The sequence below is a fragment of the Ochotona princeps genome, chromosome X (assembly GCF_030435755.1).
Source record: "Ochotona princeps isolate mOchPri1 chromosome X, mOchPri1.hap1, whole genome shotgun sequence".
NCBI classification, from domain to species: domain Eukaryota; kingdom Metazoa; phylum Chordata; class Mammalia; order Lagomorpha; family Ochotonidae; genus Ochotona; species Ochotona princeps.
Window position 1 is genome coordinate 47212818 of NC_080865.1, and position 19382 is coordinate 47232199.

Consider the following 19382-nt stretch of genomic DNA (forward strand, 5'->3'; position numbering starts at 1 on the left):
TTTTTTTATTATTATGTTTCATTTTATGACAGTTTCATAGGCTCTGTGATTCCCCAAAACCTTCCTCAAACCTTCCCCCCATATTGAATTCCTCCGTATTGTTGCAGTAGTACAGTTCAAATCCAGTCATGTTTCTTTCATTGCAAGCACGTACCATGCATAGAGTCCAGCATCTTATTGTCCGGATAAATTCTACAGTTTCTTGGGAAGACCATCTCTGGTCTGAAAGCAGAGCTGGCAGAATATCATCCTGTCCAATTAAAAGCCACAACATAACATCAACAACAATTTACAACATTATGGAGTTAATTGGCACAGTATTGAGTGACCAATAGGTTAGAAAATGCAAGTTCTTAACCACATCCTGTGACTACTTCATTGACATTTCAATTTTAGTTTATATACAACCGGCTTCTATCCACCTTAAAATGTCTATAGGGTACTATTCAGCTGTCTCGTGTCTATTTTTATTTTAGTATTTAGCAGTTTATAGTGGTGAGGAGCTTTCTTATTAAGCAACTCAGTGACTGACTATCTACCTTATGATTTGTGAGAAGTCGTGAACAATTCTTTTTTTTTTTTAAAGAACTCTTCTTTTTTTCTAAGATTTATTTATTTTTATTGGAAATGCAGACATACAGAGAGGAGAAAAGATAAAGAGGAAGATCTTCCATCCTCTGCTGGGTCACTCCCCAAGTGACTGCAACGGCCGGAGCTGCGCTAATCCAAAGCCAAGAGCCAGGAACCTCCTCCTGGTCTCCCACGCGGGTGCAGGGTCCCAAAGCTTTGGGCCGTCCTCGACTGCTTTCCCAGCCCACAAGTACGGAGCTGGATGGGAAGTGGGGCCACAGTGATTATAAGTGGTGCCCATTTGGGATCCCAGTGAGTTCAAGGTGAGGACTTTAACTGCTACGCTATCAGGCTGGGCCCCTAAGAACTCATCTTAAGAAAAAGCATGACAATATTGTGTGGAAGAGAGTGTGCAAGTAACCAATGAAGTGATGAATAATAAGGGCTTCACTTAGAGTACAAGGCAAATAAGCAAAATAGTTAAAATCATGAAGTTATAGACAATAATATGTCATAATAGCTAATATTTACTGATTCATTACTGTGTACTAGAAAGTAACCACAGTAAGACACATTAATCCAGTTAATTCACATTGATAATGTAGCTTGTGTATCAAGACAATTCTCACTTTACCAATAACAAAACAAAGAAACAGGGGTTTTGTGGTATGCACAGGCTCATATTACTATTAATTGAAGGAGCAATAATTGGGTCTTTTTGATTCTTAGCCACACATTAGTATACTAATATAGTATACTCCAATGGTATACTACATCTTCCTTGGGAGCCTGTTTAAAAATGAATGATAAGTGAGAAAGAGCCAATACTTACAAAACTTTGAAACACGCTTCTTCAGAAAAAAATTATAAGAAAAGTAAACAAATTCAATATAACATATCAAAAACCTGTGGGATACATCAAAAGCAATATTGAGAGGGAATTTTATAGCCTTAAGTACTTGCATTTATGGAACAGAAATATATCAAAGATTGAATAATGAACCTCAAAGACAGAAAAACAAGAAAAAAAAACTCAAAGCAGAAGGTGAGAAATAATAAGGAACAAAGCAGAAATAAATGAAAGTGAAACTTTAAAAAGCACAAATTATCAGCCAATAGAAAATGTGTGTTTTTTTAAAGATGAATAAAATTGATTAAAACTGTCAGCCAGACTAATAAAAAAGAGGAAAAAACTAAAATAAATTAAAAATAGAGGTTAAAAAGGAGACATTGCAACCAATAATACTTAAATACAATCATAAGAAATGATTATGACAAACTATACACTAATAAACTGGAAAAACTGAAGAAGTGGATGAATCCCTGGAAACATATAAACCTACTGTGTCAACATGGCAGACAATCCCAACAGCTCCATAGGAAGCAACTAGATTGAGAGTGTATTAAAAAATAAGAAAATGAGGGCCCGGTGGCGTGGCCTAGCAACTAAGGTCCTCGCCTTGAAAGCCCCGGGATCCCATATGGGCGCCGGTTCTAATCCCGGCAGCTCCACTTTCCATCCAGCTCCCTGCTTGTGGCCTGGGAAAGCAGTTGAGGATGGCCCAATGCATTGGGACCCTGCACCCGCGTGGGAGACCCGGAAGAGGTTCCAGGTTCCCGGCTTCGGATCGGCGCGCATCAGCCCGTTGTGGCTCACTTGGGGAGTGAATCATCGGGCGGAAGATCTTCCTCTCTGTCTCTCCTCCTCTGTGTATATCTGGCTGTAATAAAATGAATAAATCTTTAAAAAAATATTCCTTCAAGGAGATTCCTGATAACTTTTCTACTGAATTCTACAAAGCTTTTTTTTTTTAATTATTTTGCATTATGTGACAGTTTCATAGGCTCTGGAAATTCCCCACCCCTCCCTCCCCTCCACCCTGGTGGATTCCTCCACCTTGATGCAGTATTACAGTTCAAATTCAATCAAGATTCTTTCCTTGCAAACATATACCAAGCATAGAGTCCAGCTATTTATTGTCCAGATGGGTTGAACAGTTTCTTGGGGAGACCATTTCTGGTCCAAAGTTAGAGCTGGTAGAATATCATCCCAGTCAATTAAGAGTCCCAATATAACATCAACAGCAATTTGCAACATTATGGAATTGACATGGTTTTGAGTAACCAGTATGTTAAAAAAAAAAAAAAAAAAACAAGTCCTAACCACAACCTATGATTAGCTCATTGACATTTCAATTTTAGTTTATATACAGGACCGGCTGCTATATACCTTAAAATGGCTATAAGGTACCATTCAGCTGTCTCATGTCTATTTCATTTTAGTATTTAGCCATTTGTTGTGTTGAAGTATAATTTTGCTGATCTTGGCAGATTTTAGGATAATCTAGACTGGCTTGTAACTCTAACAAGATATTTGTCGACATTTAAGGTGCAGAACATTTTTTTTTTGGGGGGGTGTGCAGGAAAATCCTCAACACCATGGTGAGGAGTAACTAATCTTTGTGTCCCACCCAGTGAGGCATGAGCCAATCCACGCCAGCTCTTTCCTGTCAGATTTCAAGCTCTACTTTCTGTTGTTTGTCTATTTATTTTAGGGTTTTTTTAGTTTGTATGATTGTTTGCTGTGAGGGGTTTTCGAAGCGATCCTGATGGTCATTGCGAGGGAGGGCGGGAGTCCAGAGGTGGAGCCAGGCTCGGACCAGAGAAAGCTCTCCTCCCTGGTCCCGAAGGACATTTATTGTTCTTCTGTTTCTGTGGACCGCTCAGGGCTTCTGGTTGTCTTTCCGATGACATTGGTTTCTGCACGATAGTGTTTGGACTTCTTCCATCCCCTGCGGAAGCTCCGGTTGGGGGTGGGTGACCTCAGAGTACTCGACCTCCGAGGGCATCCAATTCCCTGTGGCCTCCTTGGCAGTGGAGATATAGTCCTTGTTGCTCATATTAATAGTTTGTGGTGAAGGTCTGGGAGTCTTCATGGTTGGGATCCAAGCTTCCTCCTTATCACCTGCTCCACTCTGGAGTGCTCCCCTGCTCCACGCACATGACCTCCTGTTAAGAGGTTGTCAGGATCGCACCCAATTCCCCCCTCATGCATTGGTATAGTAGTTTTACTGTTGTTTAGTGCCGCTTTGAGTCTGTTGTCTATGAATTACCAGATTTGATCTTGATAGGCTATATTGTACTTTTTTCTCACTCTTTTTATGGTCCTGAAAGATTTCCCTGCACTCCCCCCCCCATTACAGGTTAACATAGCGTATTGAGGGTATAGTAGGTTTTACAGTTTTTCGATGTAGATCTTAAGTATTCTGACATTAATTGTTGGTTTATAGATTATATCTCATTATCTTATTGCATTGGATACAGGTTGTTAGAGATTGCACTAATATTACAATATACAGGTACTATGTTCCAAGTTGTCATCTTTTCATCTCAGATTAAGGCAAACATGTGGCATTTAACCTTTTGGGATTGGTTCATTTCTCTTAGCATGATGGTTTCCAGTCAGGCCCATTTGACCACAAAGAACTGCATTTCGTTTTTTTTAATAGCTGAGTAGTATTCCATAGAGTAGATGAACCATAGCTTTCTTATCCAGTCTTCTATTGATGGACATTTTGGCTGCTTCCAGGTTTTTGCGATTGTAGATTGTGCTGCTATGAACACAGACGTGCATGTTGGTTTCTTGTGTAGAAGATCTTTTGGATATATTCCTAGGAGTGCTATTGCTGGATCATATGGTATGTTGATTTTCAGTTGTTTGAGTATTCGCCAAACTGATTCCCATAGAGGCTGTACAAGTCTACAGTCCCACCAGCAGTGGAGAAGGGTTCCCTTTTCCCCACAACCTCGCCAGAAAGTGTTGGTGGTATTATGTATGTGTGCCATCCTTACTGGCGTTAGGTGGTACCTCAAGGTTGTCTTCATTTGGATTTAACTTATTGCCAGGGAACTTGAGAATTTTTTCATATGCTTGTTTGCCATTTGGGTTTGTTCTTTTGTGAAATGTCTGCCCATTTCCCGTGCCCATTTCTTGAGCAGTTTTTTTGTTCTGGTGTTTTGGTTTCTCTGGAGATCTTTGTATATTCTGGAGATCAGCCCTCTATCTCCTATGTAGTGTGCAAAGATCTTCTCCCATTCTGTAGGTTGTTTTTTTTTACTTTGTTGATTGTTTCTCTAGCTGTACAGAAGCTTCTTAGTTTAATGAGGTCTCAATTGTTTATTTTGGTCTCGATTTCTACTGCTTTTGGAGTCTTTTTTAGGAAGTCAGGGCCTACCCCTAAGTGTTGCAGTGTGTTTCCAACATTTTCTTCCAAAAGTTTGAAGGTTTCTGGATGTAGGTTTAGATCTTTTATTCATTTAGATTTGATCTTGGTGTATGGTGAGAGATGTGGGTCTATCTTTTTGTTTCTGCAGGCTATCAACCAGTTGTCCCAACAGCATTTATTGAACAGACCTTTCCATTTGCTTGGATTGTTGTCTGTCTTTTTGTCAAAGATTAATTGACTGTATCTGTGTGGGTTTCCATCTGTTGTTTCTATTCTGTTCCACTGATCTTCCTCTCTGTCTTTGTGCCAGTACCAGGCTGTTTTGATGACCACTGCCCTGTAGTATGTCCATAGATCCGGTACTGTGATTCCCCCTGTTAAGTTCCTGTTCTTCAGAGTGGTTCTGGCTATTCGTGGTTTTTTGTGTTTCCAGATGAATCTGTGTATCATTTTTTCCAGTTCGATGAAGAATGCTGTGGGTAATTTGATTGGGATTGCATTGAATGTATATATTGCTTTTGGTAGTATAGACATTTTAATGATATTAATTTTGCCTATCCAGGAGCATGGGATGTTGTTCCATCTTTCGAGGTCTTGTTCTATTTGTTTTTTGAGTGTTTTGTAATTTTCTTCATAAAGGTCTTCTACTCTTTTGGTTAAAATTATTCCCAGATATTTCATGCTTTTCTCTGTTATTTTGAATGGTAGCTTGTTGGTTAGATCTTCTTCCATCTTGCGGCCGTTTGCATACACTATGGCTGTTGTTTTTTTTTTTAACTTATAAAATGCTGGAAAACAGTTTATTTTGCAGGATGAGAACGAAGCTTGTTTTATGACATGGTCCCCTTGACCATAGGCAAAACATAGAAGGAAACAGTTAGGAAAAAGGCCAGAAATTCTCAAGAGCACCATGCCCGTGGATGTCTGTACACACAAACTCAGACTGGCAATGTAACACATTTTTTTTTTACAATTTATTTTATTATTTTAATTCATTAATTACATTGTATTATGTAACACAGTTTCATAGGTACTTGGATTCTGGCTGTTGATTTTTGTTCATTTATCTTGTATCCTGCCACTCTGCCAAATTCTCGTATGAGTTCTAGGATTCTTTGTATTGAGTTTTTTGGTTCTTCTATGTAAAGAATCATGTCGTCTGCGAATAGTGAAAGCTTGACTTCTTCATTTCCAATTTGGATTCCTTTGATTTCTTTGTCTTGTCTACGGCTTCTGCAAGTACCTCTAGGACTATATTGAATAGTAGTGGGGATAGTGGGCAGCCTTGTCTTGTTCCAGATCTCAGTGGGAAGGGATCCAGTTTTTCTCCATTTAGTATGATGCTGGCATTGGGTTTTTCATATATTGCTTTGATTATATTGTGGATTGTTCCTTCTATCCCCACCCTGGTTAGGGATTTTAACATGAAGTGGTGTTGAATTTTGTCGAAGGCTTTTTCTGCATCTATTGATACTATTATATGGTTTTTGTTTTTCAGTTTTTGGATGTGATGTATCACATTTATGGATTTCTTTATGTTGAACCATCCCTGCATTCCCTGGATGAAACCTACTTGGTCTGGATGGATGATCTGTCTGATGTTTTTTTGTATTCTATTGGCTAGGATATTGTTGAGAATCTTAGCGTCAACGTTCATCAGGGAGATCGGTCTGTAGTTTTCCTTCTCCGTTAATTCTCTATTCGGTTTGGGGATTAAGGTGATATTGGCTTCATAGAATGAGTTTGGAAGAGTTGCTTCCTTTTCTATTGTTTTGAAGAGCTTGTAAAGCATTGGGGTTAGCTCTGGTTGGAATGTTTTGTAGAATTCTGTGGTAAAACCATCTGGGCCTGGGCTTTTCTTTGTTGGGAGCTCTTTAATCACTGATTCTATTTCTGATTCAGTAACGGGTTTATTCAGGTCTTGCTTCTGTGGTGAGTTTTGGTAAGTGGTGGGAGTCTAGGAATCTTTCCATTTCCAAGTGGTTATCGGATTTGTTGGTGTATAGTTCTTTGTAATAATTTCTAATTATTTTCTTAATGGTAGTAGTGTCTGTTGTTATGTTGCCTTTTTCATCTTTGATGCTGCTAATTCTTGCTTTGTCTTGTTTTTTTTTTTTTTTTTTTGTCAATCGGGCCAGTGGGGTATCTATTTTGTTTATCCTCTCAGAGAACCAGCTTTTTGATTGATTTATTTTCTGAATGGTTTTTTTTTTTAATTTCTTTCGGATTTAGTTCTTGTCTTGTTTTGATAATTTCTTGTTTCCTCTTGTTTGTGGGGTCCTTCTGCTGTTGCTTTTCCAGTTCCTGGAGGTGTGTGCTTAATTCCTGCATTTGTTGCCTTTCTTGGGCTTTGACGTGCGCGCTAATTGCAATAAACTTACCACGTAGCACTGCTTTGGCGGTGTCCCATAAGTTTTGGATGTTTGTATCTGGGTTTTCGTTGGTTTCCATAAATTTTTTGATCTCGTCTTTAATTTCTTCTCTAACCCATTGTTCGTTTAATAGCATATTGTTCAGCCTCCAGGAGTTTACATGTTTCCTGGGACATTTTGAATTGTTGATTTCCAGTTTCACTCTGTGATGGTCTGAGAACGTACATGGTATGATTCTGATATTTTTGTAGTTAGTTAAACTTGCTTTGTGTCCTATTATGTGGTCTATCCTGGAGAAGGTGCCATGCACTGCTGAGAAGAAGGTGTAGTCTGTGGCCTTAGGATGAAATATTCTATAGATGTCTACTAGGTCCAGTTGTTCTATTGTTTGTGTGAGTTCTGTGGCTTCTCTGCTGAGCTTTTGCTGCGTTGATCTATCTATTGGTGTTAGTGGGGTGTTCAGATCTCCCAGAATTATCGTATGTCTCCCTTTAAGTCCAAAAGTAGTTGTTTCATGTAGCTGGGTGCATCTGGGCTAGGATCATAAATGTTAAGAATGGCGATTGGTTCTTGTTGGATCCTCCCTTTCAAGAAGATGTACCGCCCTTCCCTGTCCTTTTTGACGTTTGTTACTTTGAAGTCCATATCATCTGAGAATAGGACTGCCACACCAGCCTTTTTTTCTCGTCCATTGGCATGGAATATTTGTTTCCACCCTTTCACTTTGAGTTTCTTGGAGTTTCTTCTGGTTAGATGTGTTTCTTGCAAGCAGCATATAGTTGGGTCCTGATTTTTAACCCAGTCTGCTAATTGGTGCCTTTTGAGTGATGAATTTAAGCCATTTGTGTTGAGGGTTAATATTGAGAAATTATAATTTTGCCGTGCCATATGCCTGTGTTTTTGAGGTTGTTGGTAATTGATTGTCATTTCTGTGGATGGACTTTATTGCAATCTCCCTGATTGCCATCCTTGCTTATGGCTTGCTTCCTTTTTCTCTGGGAGTAGCGCATTTCTAAGGAGATTTTGTAGAGTTGGTTTTGTGTTGGCATATTCTTCTAATTTCTCTTTGCTGTGGAAGTATCTAGTTTCGTTCTCGTATACAAATGAAATCTTTGCTGGGTAAAGTATTCTTGGTTGACAGTTGTTCTCTTTCAGTACTTGAAAGATTTTGTTCCACTCCTTTCTTGCCTGGAGCGTCTGTTCTGATAAGTCGGCAGTGATTCTGATGGTCCTGCCCCTAAATGTAAGCTTCTCTTTGGTTCGTGCTAACCTTAGGATTCTTTCTTTGTATTCATTGGAGGGTAGCTTGATTACCATGTGTCTTGGGGAGGATCGTTTTGGGTCCACCCTGTGGGGAGTCCTCTTGCCTTCCTGAATTTGGATTGGGTTCACGTTCCAGGTATTTTGGAAGTTCTCCTGCATAATTTCCTCAAATACTGGTTGTATGCCTGTCTCTCTTTCCACTCCTTCTGGGAGCCCCATGATTCTGATATTTGACTTCTTGATGTTGTCGTTCATCATCTCGATCGTCTTGGTTGCCTTGTGTAGTTGTGACTCTAGTTGGTTAATAATCTGCCTGCTTACATTCTGGGAATCTTCCAAGTCGGATATCCTGTCTTCTGCTGCTGTAATTCTGTTGGCTAAGCTCTCAACTTTGTTCTTCAAGTCTAGGATCTCGTTTTTGAGTGATTTTGTTTCTGTGATTATGTGGTTTTTAAAATCTTTGAGCTCGTCCCATTGTTTTTCATTGTCTCTGAAGAGTTTTATAATTATTTTTCTGAACTCCTTATCAGAGACGTCTTCAATTTCTTCATCTGTAATCTCTGCGATTGACCAGGCTTTATGGTGGCTTTTTGGGGTGGAGCAAGCTGTGTCTACTTCACTAACTCTCTTATTCCGTCCCATATTTGTGGCCCAAGGTGTTGCTGGATTCTCACCCTTGACTTCTGTTGCCACCTGGTGGGTGGCCTGAGGTCTTGCTAGCCTAGGTTTTTGTTTTCCTTCTGGCCCTGGGAGTTTTTGTTTTTTTGTTTCCCTTCTGGGTTTCAGGTTTCAGCGCCTTAGGTTTCGGCGCCTAGGCGCCCGGGTCTCATCTCTTGGATTTTATTTTTTTCCTTTTTTTTTTTTGTCTGAGGTACGGGATCTGGCAGGCCCTGTTCCGCTGCCTCTTTCCCCCGGCCTGGGTTGGCCCAGAATTTAGTTTAGCTGTGATCCTGGGGATTTCACCCTTGCTGCCGCAGCTGCCGGCTACCACACTTCAAGGTCCTAGCACCCTTCCAGTACCGTAGCGTTTCGTTAGGGGGGAATGTGTGTTAGTTAGGCGTCCCTGTCTTTGCCTGGGTCCCGCCAAGGTTATTAATATTGCCACCAGTGCTAGAGGTTTCAGCACTCCTGCAGTTTCTAGTCACCACTGGAGGGGCTTTGTGCAATGATTTCCTAAAGTTGCCTGTATATTCTCCGGTTAAAATTCCCGCCAGCCTTTCCCCTGCTGGGTTCTTAACTCACCCTTTTTGAGGTGCCGCTAAGCCGACCACCAAGCGCTGCCTTGGTTTTTTGTTGTTGTTATTTTTGGTTGATTCTCCGGATTGCGTGGATCTTGTTGATTCCGCAGTGTCCTGTGGGATTCGCACACCTGTGTATACTATTTTTAACTAGACTTGCTCCTTCTTCTGGCACTTTTTGGCCCTCTCTCTCTGCCTTCCCCTTTACATCAACCCTCCATGGTTGGCCATTTTTTTCCTCCTCTACAAAGCTTTTAAAAATGAGCTAACTCCATGCTTTTCATAATTCCAAGCTATTGAACAGACTGGAACTCTGCTAAACTTTCTTTATGAGATCAGCATAACTTTGGTATCAAAATCAAAGACATGACACAAAAACTGCAGAACTCTATACTTACTAAACATAAATGTAAAGATTCTCAACAAAATATTAGCAAGTTAAATCCAAAACAACATCAAGAATACTATATGACTTGCTCAAGTAGAATTTACCTCAGAAATGCAAAGGTGGTTCAACATCATCAAATAAATAAGTCACATATATCTAATTAACAGGATGAAGAACAAAAAAACCCACATGTTCATTTCTTTAGATAATGAGACCCCATTTGATAAGATACAGCATCCCTTCATGATAAAACTCCTCCACAGACTAGGTATAGAGGAAACATTTCTCGAAATTTTAAAGGCAATATATAAAAAATCAACAGGCAATAGTATACTGAATGTGGAGAAGCTGAAAACACTTCACATTAGATCTGGAACAAGACAAAGATTACACATTAATTTTTGTCATTCAATATGTACTTGAAGCATTAGTAAGAGCAATTACATCATTTAATTATTACTTGTGATCCTTGCATATATTCTTGCTAAAGTAGGTTCTGCTTGCTTTTAACTTGTTAAACTTGATATTTCGTGGAACAATAGGTGTTTTTACTGCAACGTAAATTCAAAACATGTTGTCTCGAAAAAAAGATGAAGAAAGGAAGGAAAGAAGGGGTCAGAAGGAGAGTGGGTAGGAAGGGAGGGACAAACGGAAGGAGGGAGGAAGGGAATATCAGTACTTCATTAGAATTCAATCTACGAACAATATTGAATCTGCTAAAATCTAGTTACAAGTATGTATCATGAAAAATGTGAAATCTATTTCTTTTGTATATATGGAATATTAAAAAAAAACCGCAAAAACTAAAATAACAAGAAACAGTAGCTAGTTCTCTCTAACTAGCATGTGAAGACACAAGAAAAGTTTGTCATCTGAAATCCAGGAAAGGAACCTTAACCAGAAACTGCATCAGCTGAATCTTTAATATTGGATCACTAAACCTCCAGAACCATTAAAAAAAAATACATTTCTGGGCCATGGCACAGTAGCCTAGTGGCTAACGTCCTCACCTTGCTTGCTCCTGGATCCCAAATGGGCACCAGTTCATGTCCCAGAGGCACCTCTTCCCATCCAGCTCCCTGCTTGTGGGCTGGGAAAGCAGTCGAGGATCACCCAAAGCCTTGGGACCCTGCACCTGAGTGGAAGATCTGAAAGAGGTCCTGGCTCCTGGGTTTGGATAGGCTCAGCCGAGGCTGTTGCCGTCACGTGGGGAGTGAATCATCAGATGGAAGATCTTCCTCTCTCTCTCCTCCTCTCTGTATATCTGATTTTCCAACAAAAATAAACAAATCTTTAAAGAATATGTTTCTATTATGTTAGCCAAAAAATAAAAAAGTAAATAGCTACAAAAGAAGTTTGTAACGAAATATGGTTTGAAGTGAGGAAGGATGATATTTACAATTAATATACACTTACTAAACGTACTTGCTAAAATAACTTCATTCACCAAATACTGAGAACTTTGTATCTTATACATTTCTTGACACTGATATATAGCATTGTATTGAAACATACACGCATGGTTGTTCTTTAGGACTACTTTTTTAATATTTTTTTATTTTGAATTTTGAATTGTGAGGTACAATTTTGTATAGACTGGAATTCCCCCCCAAACTCCACCCCCGTCACATTTTTCCCATTTTGTTATAATAGTGTAGTCCTTCATACGGAATCATAATTCTATCAGTCTCTTATTTAAGTGTACCCCGACATTGTTGGTACAGACAATGTCAGACAGTCCAGCATCCCATTGTCTACGCATATCCAACAGTTTCATTGGGATTCTATCTTTCATCTGGATGCAGGGATGCATGTTCCGTTATAACCCCACGTCTGTATATGATAGACCCCAGTACTGTTTTTCTGTTTTTTTGTTTTTTTCATGGTACTGTAATTTGTTGTTGATGTTGTTATTGTTGTGGCTGTTCTAACTCATACCAGTTGTTGACCTTGTTTCAGAACTTTTTAAAAAAAAAAAACATTAATTTATTTTTATTGCAAAGTCAGATACACAGAGAGGAAGAGAGACAGAGAGGAAGATGTTCTATCCAATGGTTCACTCCCCAAGTGACCACAACGGCTGGTACTGCGCCAATCTGAAGCCAGGAACTAGGAGCTCTTCTGGGTCTCCCATGCGGGTGCAGGGTCCCAAGGCTTTGGGCCGTCCTCCACTGCTTTGCCAGGCCACAGCCAGGAGCTGGATGGGAAGCGGGGCTGCTGGGATTAGAATGGGTGCCCAAATGGGATCCCAGCACATTCAAAGCAAGGACTTTAGCTGCTAGACCACCACACCAGGCCTCTTTAGAACTTTATATTCTGGAATGGAAATATATATATCAAAAAATATGAAAGAGTATATTGATAAAAATGGAAATAGAAAGAAAAGATGCTAAAGGGAGATAAGCATGCTGAAACATATTTTACACAAAGATCAAGGAAAGTTTCATGAAAACACGAAATTATGTGTATAAAAACATGTTAGTACTTAAAATCTGCTTTCTTGGGATAAGTATTTGGTTTCACTATTAGGATGTCACTTAAAATGCATGTGTATCCAATCACAGTATCTAGATTTAATACCCTCCTTCCATTTCTGACTCTAGTTTTCTATTAATGCAGACCCTGGAAGTGAGTTGATGATGGCTCTGCTAATTAGGTTCCTTGAATGCACACGGGAAACCTGGATTGAGCTTGCAACTCTTGTCTTTAACTTGGTTCAGCACCAGGTGTCCTAGCCATTAGGGAGTGAACCAGTTCTCTCTTCCTGTTTCTGTTTTCTTTTTAAATAAATCATATTTTAAGCTTTTGGAAATTTTATTCTCCTACAAAATTTCAAATAAATACTATGTTATTAATCATGGTAGTTCTGCTCTACATTCGATCTTGTGAAATTCTTAATGTTACACCAAGAAGTCTGTACCATTTGCCCAACATCTCCTCATGTTCCAATCCCCAGGTGCTGAAAATTACCATTACATTGACTTCAATGAACTTGACTCTTTCATAGTCTATGCATGAACAAGATCATACAGTATTTGCCTTTCTGTGCTTGGCTTGTTTTACCTAGGATAGGTTCCTCTGCATATATCCATGTTGTTGCAAACATGATTTTCTTCTTTTTGTGATTGAACAATTTACAATACATATTTTCTTCATCCAGCAGTAGAAACATAGGTTATCTGCATATTTTTTCTATTATGAATAATGTTATAGTTAAATAGGGGTTCTATACACAATATGGAGTAGGATTGCTGGATCATATGGTAGTTCTAGATTTAATATTTTGTGAAATCTGTATGTTTTCCATAATGACTATGCAATTTTCATTTCCACCAACAGTGTACAGAAGTTCTCTTTTCTCTACATCTTTACCAGCAGTTGCTATCTTGTATTTTTAATAAGAGCCATCTTAACAGGTGTGCTGATAACCCATTATGTTTGCATTTATATTTCTCTGATGATTGGTGATACTCAACTTCATTTTTCTGTGTACCTATTACCTGTCATCCAATTTTGTCTGTGACCTGATCAAGAATAACTACATGTGAGACTATTTCAAAGCTATGCTACAGCTTGATAACTAAAAAGCCTTGAATTTTGAAACTCTTTCAGTATTGATGTTATTCTGTGCTTTCTCATGTTGTATGATATCATCTTTATATGATATGAGAAATTTCAACTAATTAACTTCTCAAAGTCTTTCCATAGGATTTGCCATGTATCAAACCTTTTAAATAAGGCAAGCATCATGTCTGTGAAAAAATGGCCTATTTCTCTTGCTAACGGATGGGGTCAAAATAATAATAATAACAATTTCTTTAACAGCTGAATTAAGCACACTTTAAACCACATGGATTTGATAATCCAAGACAGGATGTTTCATAATTCCCATTTCATTTTTGTTCTCCCCACATATATTTAATGTCAGTGAAGTCTTCCTAGATTTCAACAGCCTTGTGGCAACTATCCAGGTCCCTAAGCTAAAATTTGTTTACCTCAGAACTAGGGCCATGGACCCAGCTGTGTCAACTGTCTGGGGATTTTGATTCTGTGTTCTGGTGCTATTGTCTGTTGTCTTGGATAATTAAGAGGTGATTAAATGACCAATGTAAGTGGAAGTATGTTAAAAGAAGCTTGTTGCCCACTTATTTTGTGGCATCTGGGAAGGATTTGGGTGAAATCAGGGTCCCCAAATGATGGCTCCAAGACAAATGCTAAGCTGGCTATATCAGAATCATGTGAGAAGCTTTTTAAAAATCTAACTCCAGGCCCTACACCAAACACATTGAATCAGAATCTCTAGAGAAAATACACAGAATGCAATGTATTTTTTAAATAATACTCCAGACTGTCAGTGAACTTTGTGAAGTTTGTGTACTTCTTCTGTGATTATGAAGTGCCTTGTTGAAGTATACATATCATCCCCACTGATGTCAAAATTTTCAATTCAAATACATTTTTCTATGCTTAAGTTTTTTTTTTCCTTTTTAAAAGATGTACCAAACAATAACCGGTTTGTTTTCCTTTGCTTGCAGCTCTTCTTTTGTTTCTCACATTTTAACTTTCAACACATATCTGAAAACATCCCGGAAAACTGATCTGTACAAGCTAATCATCACTGAAGAGTGTCAAATTCATTGTGCACTAAAGCAAACCTTCCTTCTGTGTGAGCCAATAAAAGAAAAGCTTTCTGCCAAACACCTACGAAGAGATGGCTATCATCACATGGGGATTTGAGGAACTGCTCTATGGCACATTCATGATGGAAAAAGGAGAAAATTCACTATCATGATGTCACAGAAGTCATGATAATAGAGTGAAGAAGAAAATTGTGATTAGTTGTCATCTATGCTTGCACACTAGACACCTGCGTCATTAGTATAGACAAACCCTAAGCAAACACACAGTTCTTCCATGAGTTCCCAAATCCTATGCAGAGGCTTACAGATGTAACACAAAGATCATTTTATAGCCTGTCTCTCCGAGCCATTGATAATCAGTCTTTAAGGGGAAAAAAAAACATTTTTTTGTGTGTGTGAATTTACATTGTGAACCATTATTTGACAATGACAACTTCTCTAGAAAGAATCATGCCAGCAAATGACACATGTATCGGGTTAGATGGAGATAATACAGATTTTCGGTACTTTATCTATGCAGTTACGTACACTGTCATTCTTGTGCCAGGTCTTATAGGGAACATTTTAGCTTTGTGGGTATTTTATGGTTATATGAAAGAGACCAAAAGGGCTGTGATATTTATGATAAACTTAGCCATTGCTGACCTATTACAAGTTCTCTCCCTGCCATTGAGGATTTTTTACTACTTGAATCATGACTGGCCATTTGGACCTGGACTCTGTATGTTCTGTTTCTATCTGAAGTATGTTAACATGTATGCAAGCATCTACTTCTTGGTCTGCATCAGTGTACGGCGATTTTGGTTTCTCATGTACCCCTTTCGCTTTAATGACTGCAAACAGAAATACGACTTATACATCAGCATTGCTGGATGGATGATCATCTGCCTTGCCTGCTTACTTTTCCCTTTCCTTAGAATCAGTGATGACACTCCAGGCAACAGAACTAAATGCTTTGTGGATCTTCCTACCAGGAATATCAATCTAGCCCAATCTGTTGCCATGATGACTGTTGGCGAGTTGATTGGGTTTGTTACTCCTCTTCTGATTGTTCTATATTGCACCTGGAAGACGGTTTTATCATTGCGAGATAAATATCCTGTGACTCAGGACCTTGGAGAAAAAAAGAAAGCCTTGAAGATGATTCTGACCTGTACAGGGGTATTCCTAATTTGCTTTGCACCTTATCATTTCAGTTTTCCTTTAGATTTTCTGGTCAAATCCAACGAGATTAAAAGCTGCCTAGCCAGAAGGGTAATTCTAATATTTCATTCTGTGGCATTGTGTCTTGCTAGCTTGAATTCCTGCCTTGACCCAGTTATATACTACTTCACCACTAATGAGTTCAGGAGACGGCTTTCAAGACAAGATTTGCATGACAGTATTCAACTCCACACAAAATCCTTTGTTAGCAACCACATCATTTCTACCACAGCAACTGAATTATGCTAAATAGACAATTTCCCTGAATGTGGTCTGGAATGAAAGCACACATTTGCAGTACACCAGGCTATAGCAAAGTACACATGAAGCATTCTGTTTTCAGTTATTTTCTGTCTTAACTACATGGAAGACTCACATTTTCATGTAGGACTTTTTGGAGCATTATACTCCACCATCATTCATATTAATGTGTCCTTGTAGTAATTTGTCAACAAATATTTATGTCTTAAACTATAAAAGTCCCTTAAACTATAAAATATTTTATACATATACGCTGTCAGCCAGGATCAGCATATAATGTGTGATACAGAAAGAATCTTTCACAGAGAGATCACTAGCTTGGGACCACCACGAGCATGTAGTTTTGTTACAATGGATACGGAGTCTCTTTATCCAGTGGAAATGTCATTGTCTGCTTATACTAGTAATCACACTTTACGCTCCAGTATCACATTTGGGGTTTATTTTAAGGATGATGAGCAGCATATGACTCTATAAAATATTGTAAATATCAATAATTTTTATTTCTTATGTATGTTCGAATACTGGGGTTGAAATGTCAACTAGATATATTCTTCATTCAATGTCAATATGAAGCATTATCTGTCACACCTATTCATTGAATGGATGCCTTGATTCAAACCTCTGGTATGCTTAAAGAAAATACACAGATTCACATACAATATCTCTCCATGACTGTATAAGATGCCAAGATGCCATTTGAATCTACTGAGGACATGTAGTTTGCCAAAATCCATACAAAGTGACCTAACTGGCATCTAGCACAGGGAAAAGCAAATTGTCACCTATTAGTGATGATCAGAATTCTGATTCTCATGACTTCCTATCATTCCTGGAGATGTATGGACTTTTACAGTAAAGGGAGTTTTCATTATGCTCTTTGAGTAAAACCAAGGTAATTCAGATTATTGCACTTTCTGAGCCTACGGAAGTAGTGCACTAATTACTAAGCTTTGATCAGAGTAACAAAATGATGCCAAGTTGAGTAAATTTCTCCAATCCTCACCATGTTGTATTTCTTAATGTTGGAGTCGGTGCCGATTGTCAAATGACCTATATAGCAAGAGTAGGATTTATAAGCAGTAAGTGATGTAGACCCTAGAGTTCGCATTGATCTCTAGGCCAAATGTGACTGAGTGATAGCATTTTGAAGCCTGCACACCTTATCTCTTAGTAGCTAGTGAAGATAATTCTTAACCTTTCAAGGAAAGTGCAGAAGGTCCCTTCTGGCAGCCCTGGGTATTCCTTTCAAAGCCTGTCCTGCTACTTGTTTGGTAATATTGTAAAAGAAATAAACCTCAGGATAAAACATGAGGTCATAAGTATTAATTGAAACATTTTTTTAAAAGCTCTAACTTTAAAAAAATTGTTGTACTTAAGATCTGTGTGCTGTATAATGAAATTGAATTCTATTCCTCACCTAGACGGACTGTAGAAACCATTCATGGGTTTCATCATATTTCCAAGAGGTTAGTTCTAGATACTGAATTATAATACTAATGCGCTTTGTGGGGAAAGTGGTAAAAGTAAAATTAATTGTTATATATGAGATTAATAGAATGTTTTTTTTATTCTCTGGACAATTGTTGAATTGACTCATAGCTTACTAAAATATACTAATAGAAAAACTGACTTTGTGCTGCTAGTGATAGTTTATCTATGTATCTTCTCATTATTCCTTATAAAGTTCATGTTGCGATGTGTTAAAACAGTGGTAAAAGGTATTTTTAAAAGGTTACTGAAACCATGTCTCGTCTGTTTGCTTTAAGATAACTATGTTTGACTGCAATTTAGTGTTGTTAAAAGATTGTATGTAATACTTCTGGGGAATTGTGAACCACTTGTGGCTACTTGTAATCGGAGCACCTTGTCTGTACTATCTTTACTTACCATTTTGGATATTAGTATGAATTACAGTCCTTAGGGCTAATTGGGAAGACCATTGATTTAATTTTATTAATCGACTGGCTTAATATTAAAGCTATATATTTTCTTCTGAAGGGGAGAAAAAAAAACTGATTTTCGTAGGAGGATGGCTGAGGCTGGTGCCTATTTATGAAGCAGCACTTCTACACATTTAAGCAAATGGATAAATGGTCAGTGTCCTTTTTTCTCCCCAGGCCTGCCCATCTAGATTTGTATTCGTTGCTTTCTTTTACTTCACCCAAGTCTGTGAGCCATTAAAGCTTTGTCTTAGACTCTGTCTCTTGCTTTTCAAAGTAGTGCTCTGATCAACCTGTTGAAATTAAGATGCTAATGAGTAATGTTAGCTTGGTTTTAATTTATCCACAGGCATATGAATTCCAGGCCTTATGACCAGGCATTAAATCAAAGCAGTGACCTTCAAGGGAAAGACTATAAATACTGACATACTGGGATGGGGATCTATTTTAAAGAAAGTGAATCTAACAGTGTTGCCTTTCAGATTAGCTCTAATAAGTGATCAACTAGATTTCTTATCATAAAGGATATGCTGAATTTTAAGAAACATGTCCACAAGCACAGCTACAGATCCTTTTAGATCACATCTTGTTTCTTTTTCCTTTTGCTTTGTCCCTTCCAATGCCGGGCCTGATTTCCGGGAAAAGTGTTAACTAGGAGACAAGTACTACTATAAGCTGCTGTCCAGAGAGTGGCCTCCTCTCTGAGTCTCCTTTCCTTGTAAACTCCTCAGACCTCTTATTTATGTATTTCTAGGGTCCACGAAATTGCAGTACAAAACTAAACAATTCAATCACAGCAAAGAAGAATTCAGGATAAATTATGTCATGTTGCCTATATAAAGTTACTTGAATTTCTATTCTGAAGTACAAAGATAATTATTCATATGAGTGTGATTTTGAATATGGGGTAATTTTCATATCATTTTATTCCGTGATTGTTACTGTTATTTATTATTTTCAAACTGTTTTATGTTTTTATTATCACTCTGTTAAGCAGCAAATCTGATTAACTGCTAATTCCACAAAGAGGACACGTTTGTCCCAGGAATAACAGGCCAAGATATCTTGGTCTGAGAGGGTGCCCCAGTGAAACTTTTGTGCAACTTTAATTTTATGTTAGTTTTTTTTTGTTTTTCTTCCAGGATACTGTGAAAATGTTGCACTTGGAGTATATTTACAACTTTAATTTATAATATAAATTTTAATAATAAAGATTGTTTCCATGACTATACAGAAGTTCTCTGCCTCCAAAAGTCAATGTGTTTTTATTTACTTCTT

At 38.2% G+C, this 19382-nt stretch overlaps 1 protein-coding gene across 3 annotated transcripts in view; it reads left to right on the forward strand.

The window, feature by feature from the left end:
* GPR174 (G protein-coupled receptor 174) overlaps positions 1 to 19155 on the forward strand; it is a 39786-nt gene extending 20631 nt beyond the window's left edge. For all 3 annotated transcript variants that reach the window (XM_058658352.1, XM_058658351.1, XM_058658353.1), the window contains one exon: positions 14593 to 19155. In XM_058658352.1, the coding sequence (XP_058514335.1) occupies positions 15124 to 16149 (1026 nt within the window). In that variant the 5' untranslated portion in view covers positions 14593 to 15123 and the 3' untranslated portion in view covers positions 16150 to 19155. The remainder of the gene's footprint in view (positions 1 to 14592) is intronic.
* The last annotated feature ends 227 nt before the right edge of the window (positions 19156 to 19382 follow it).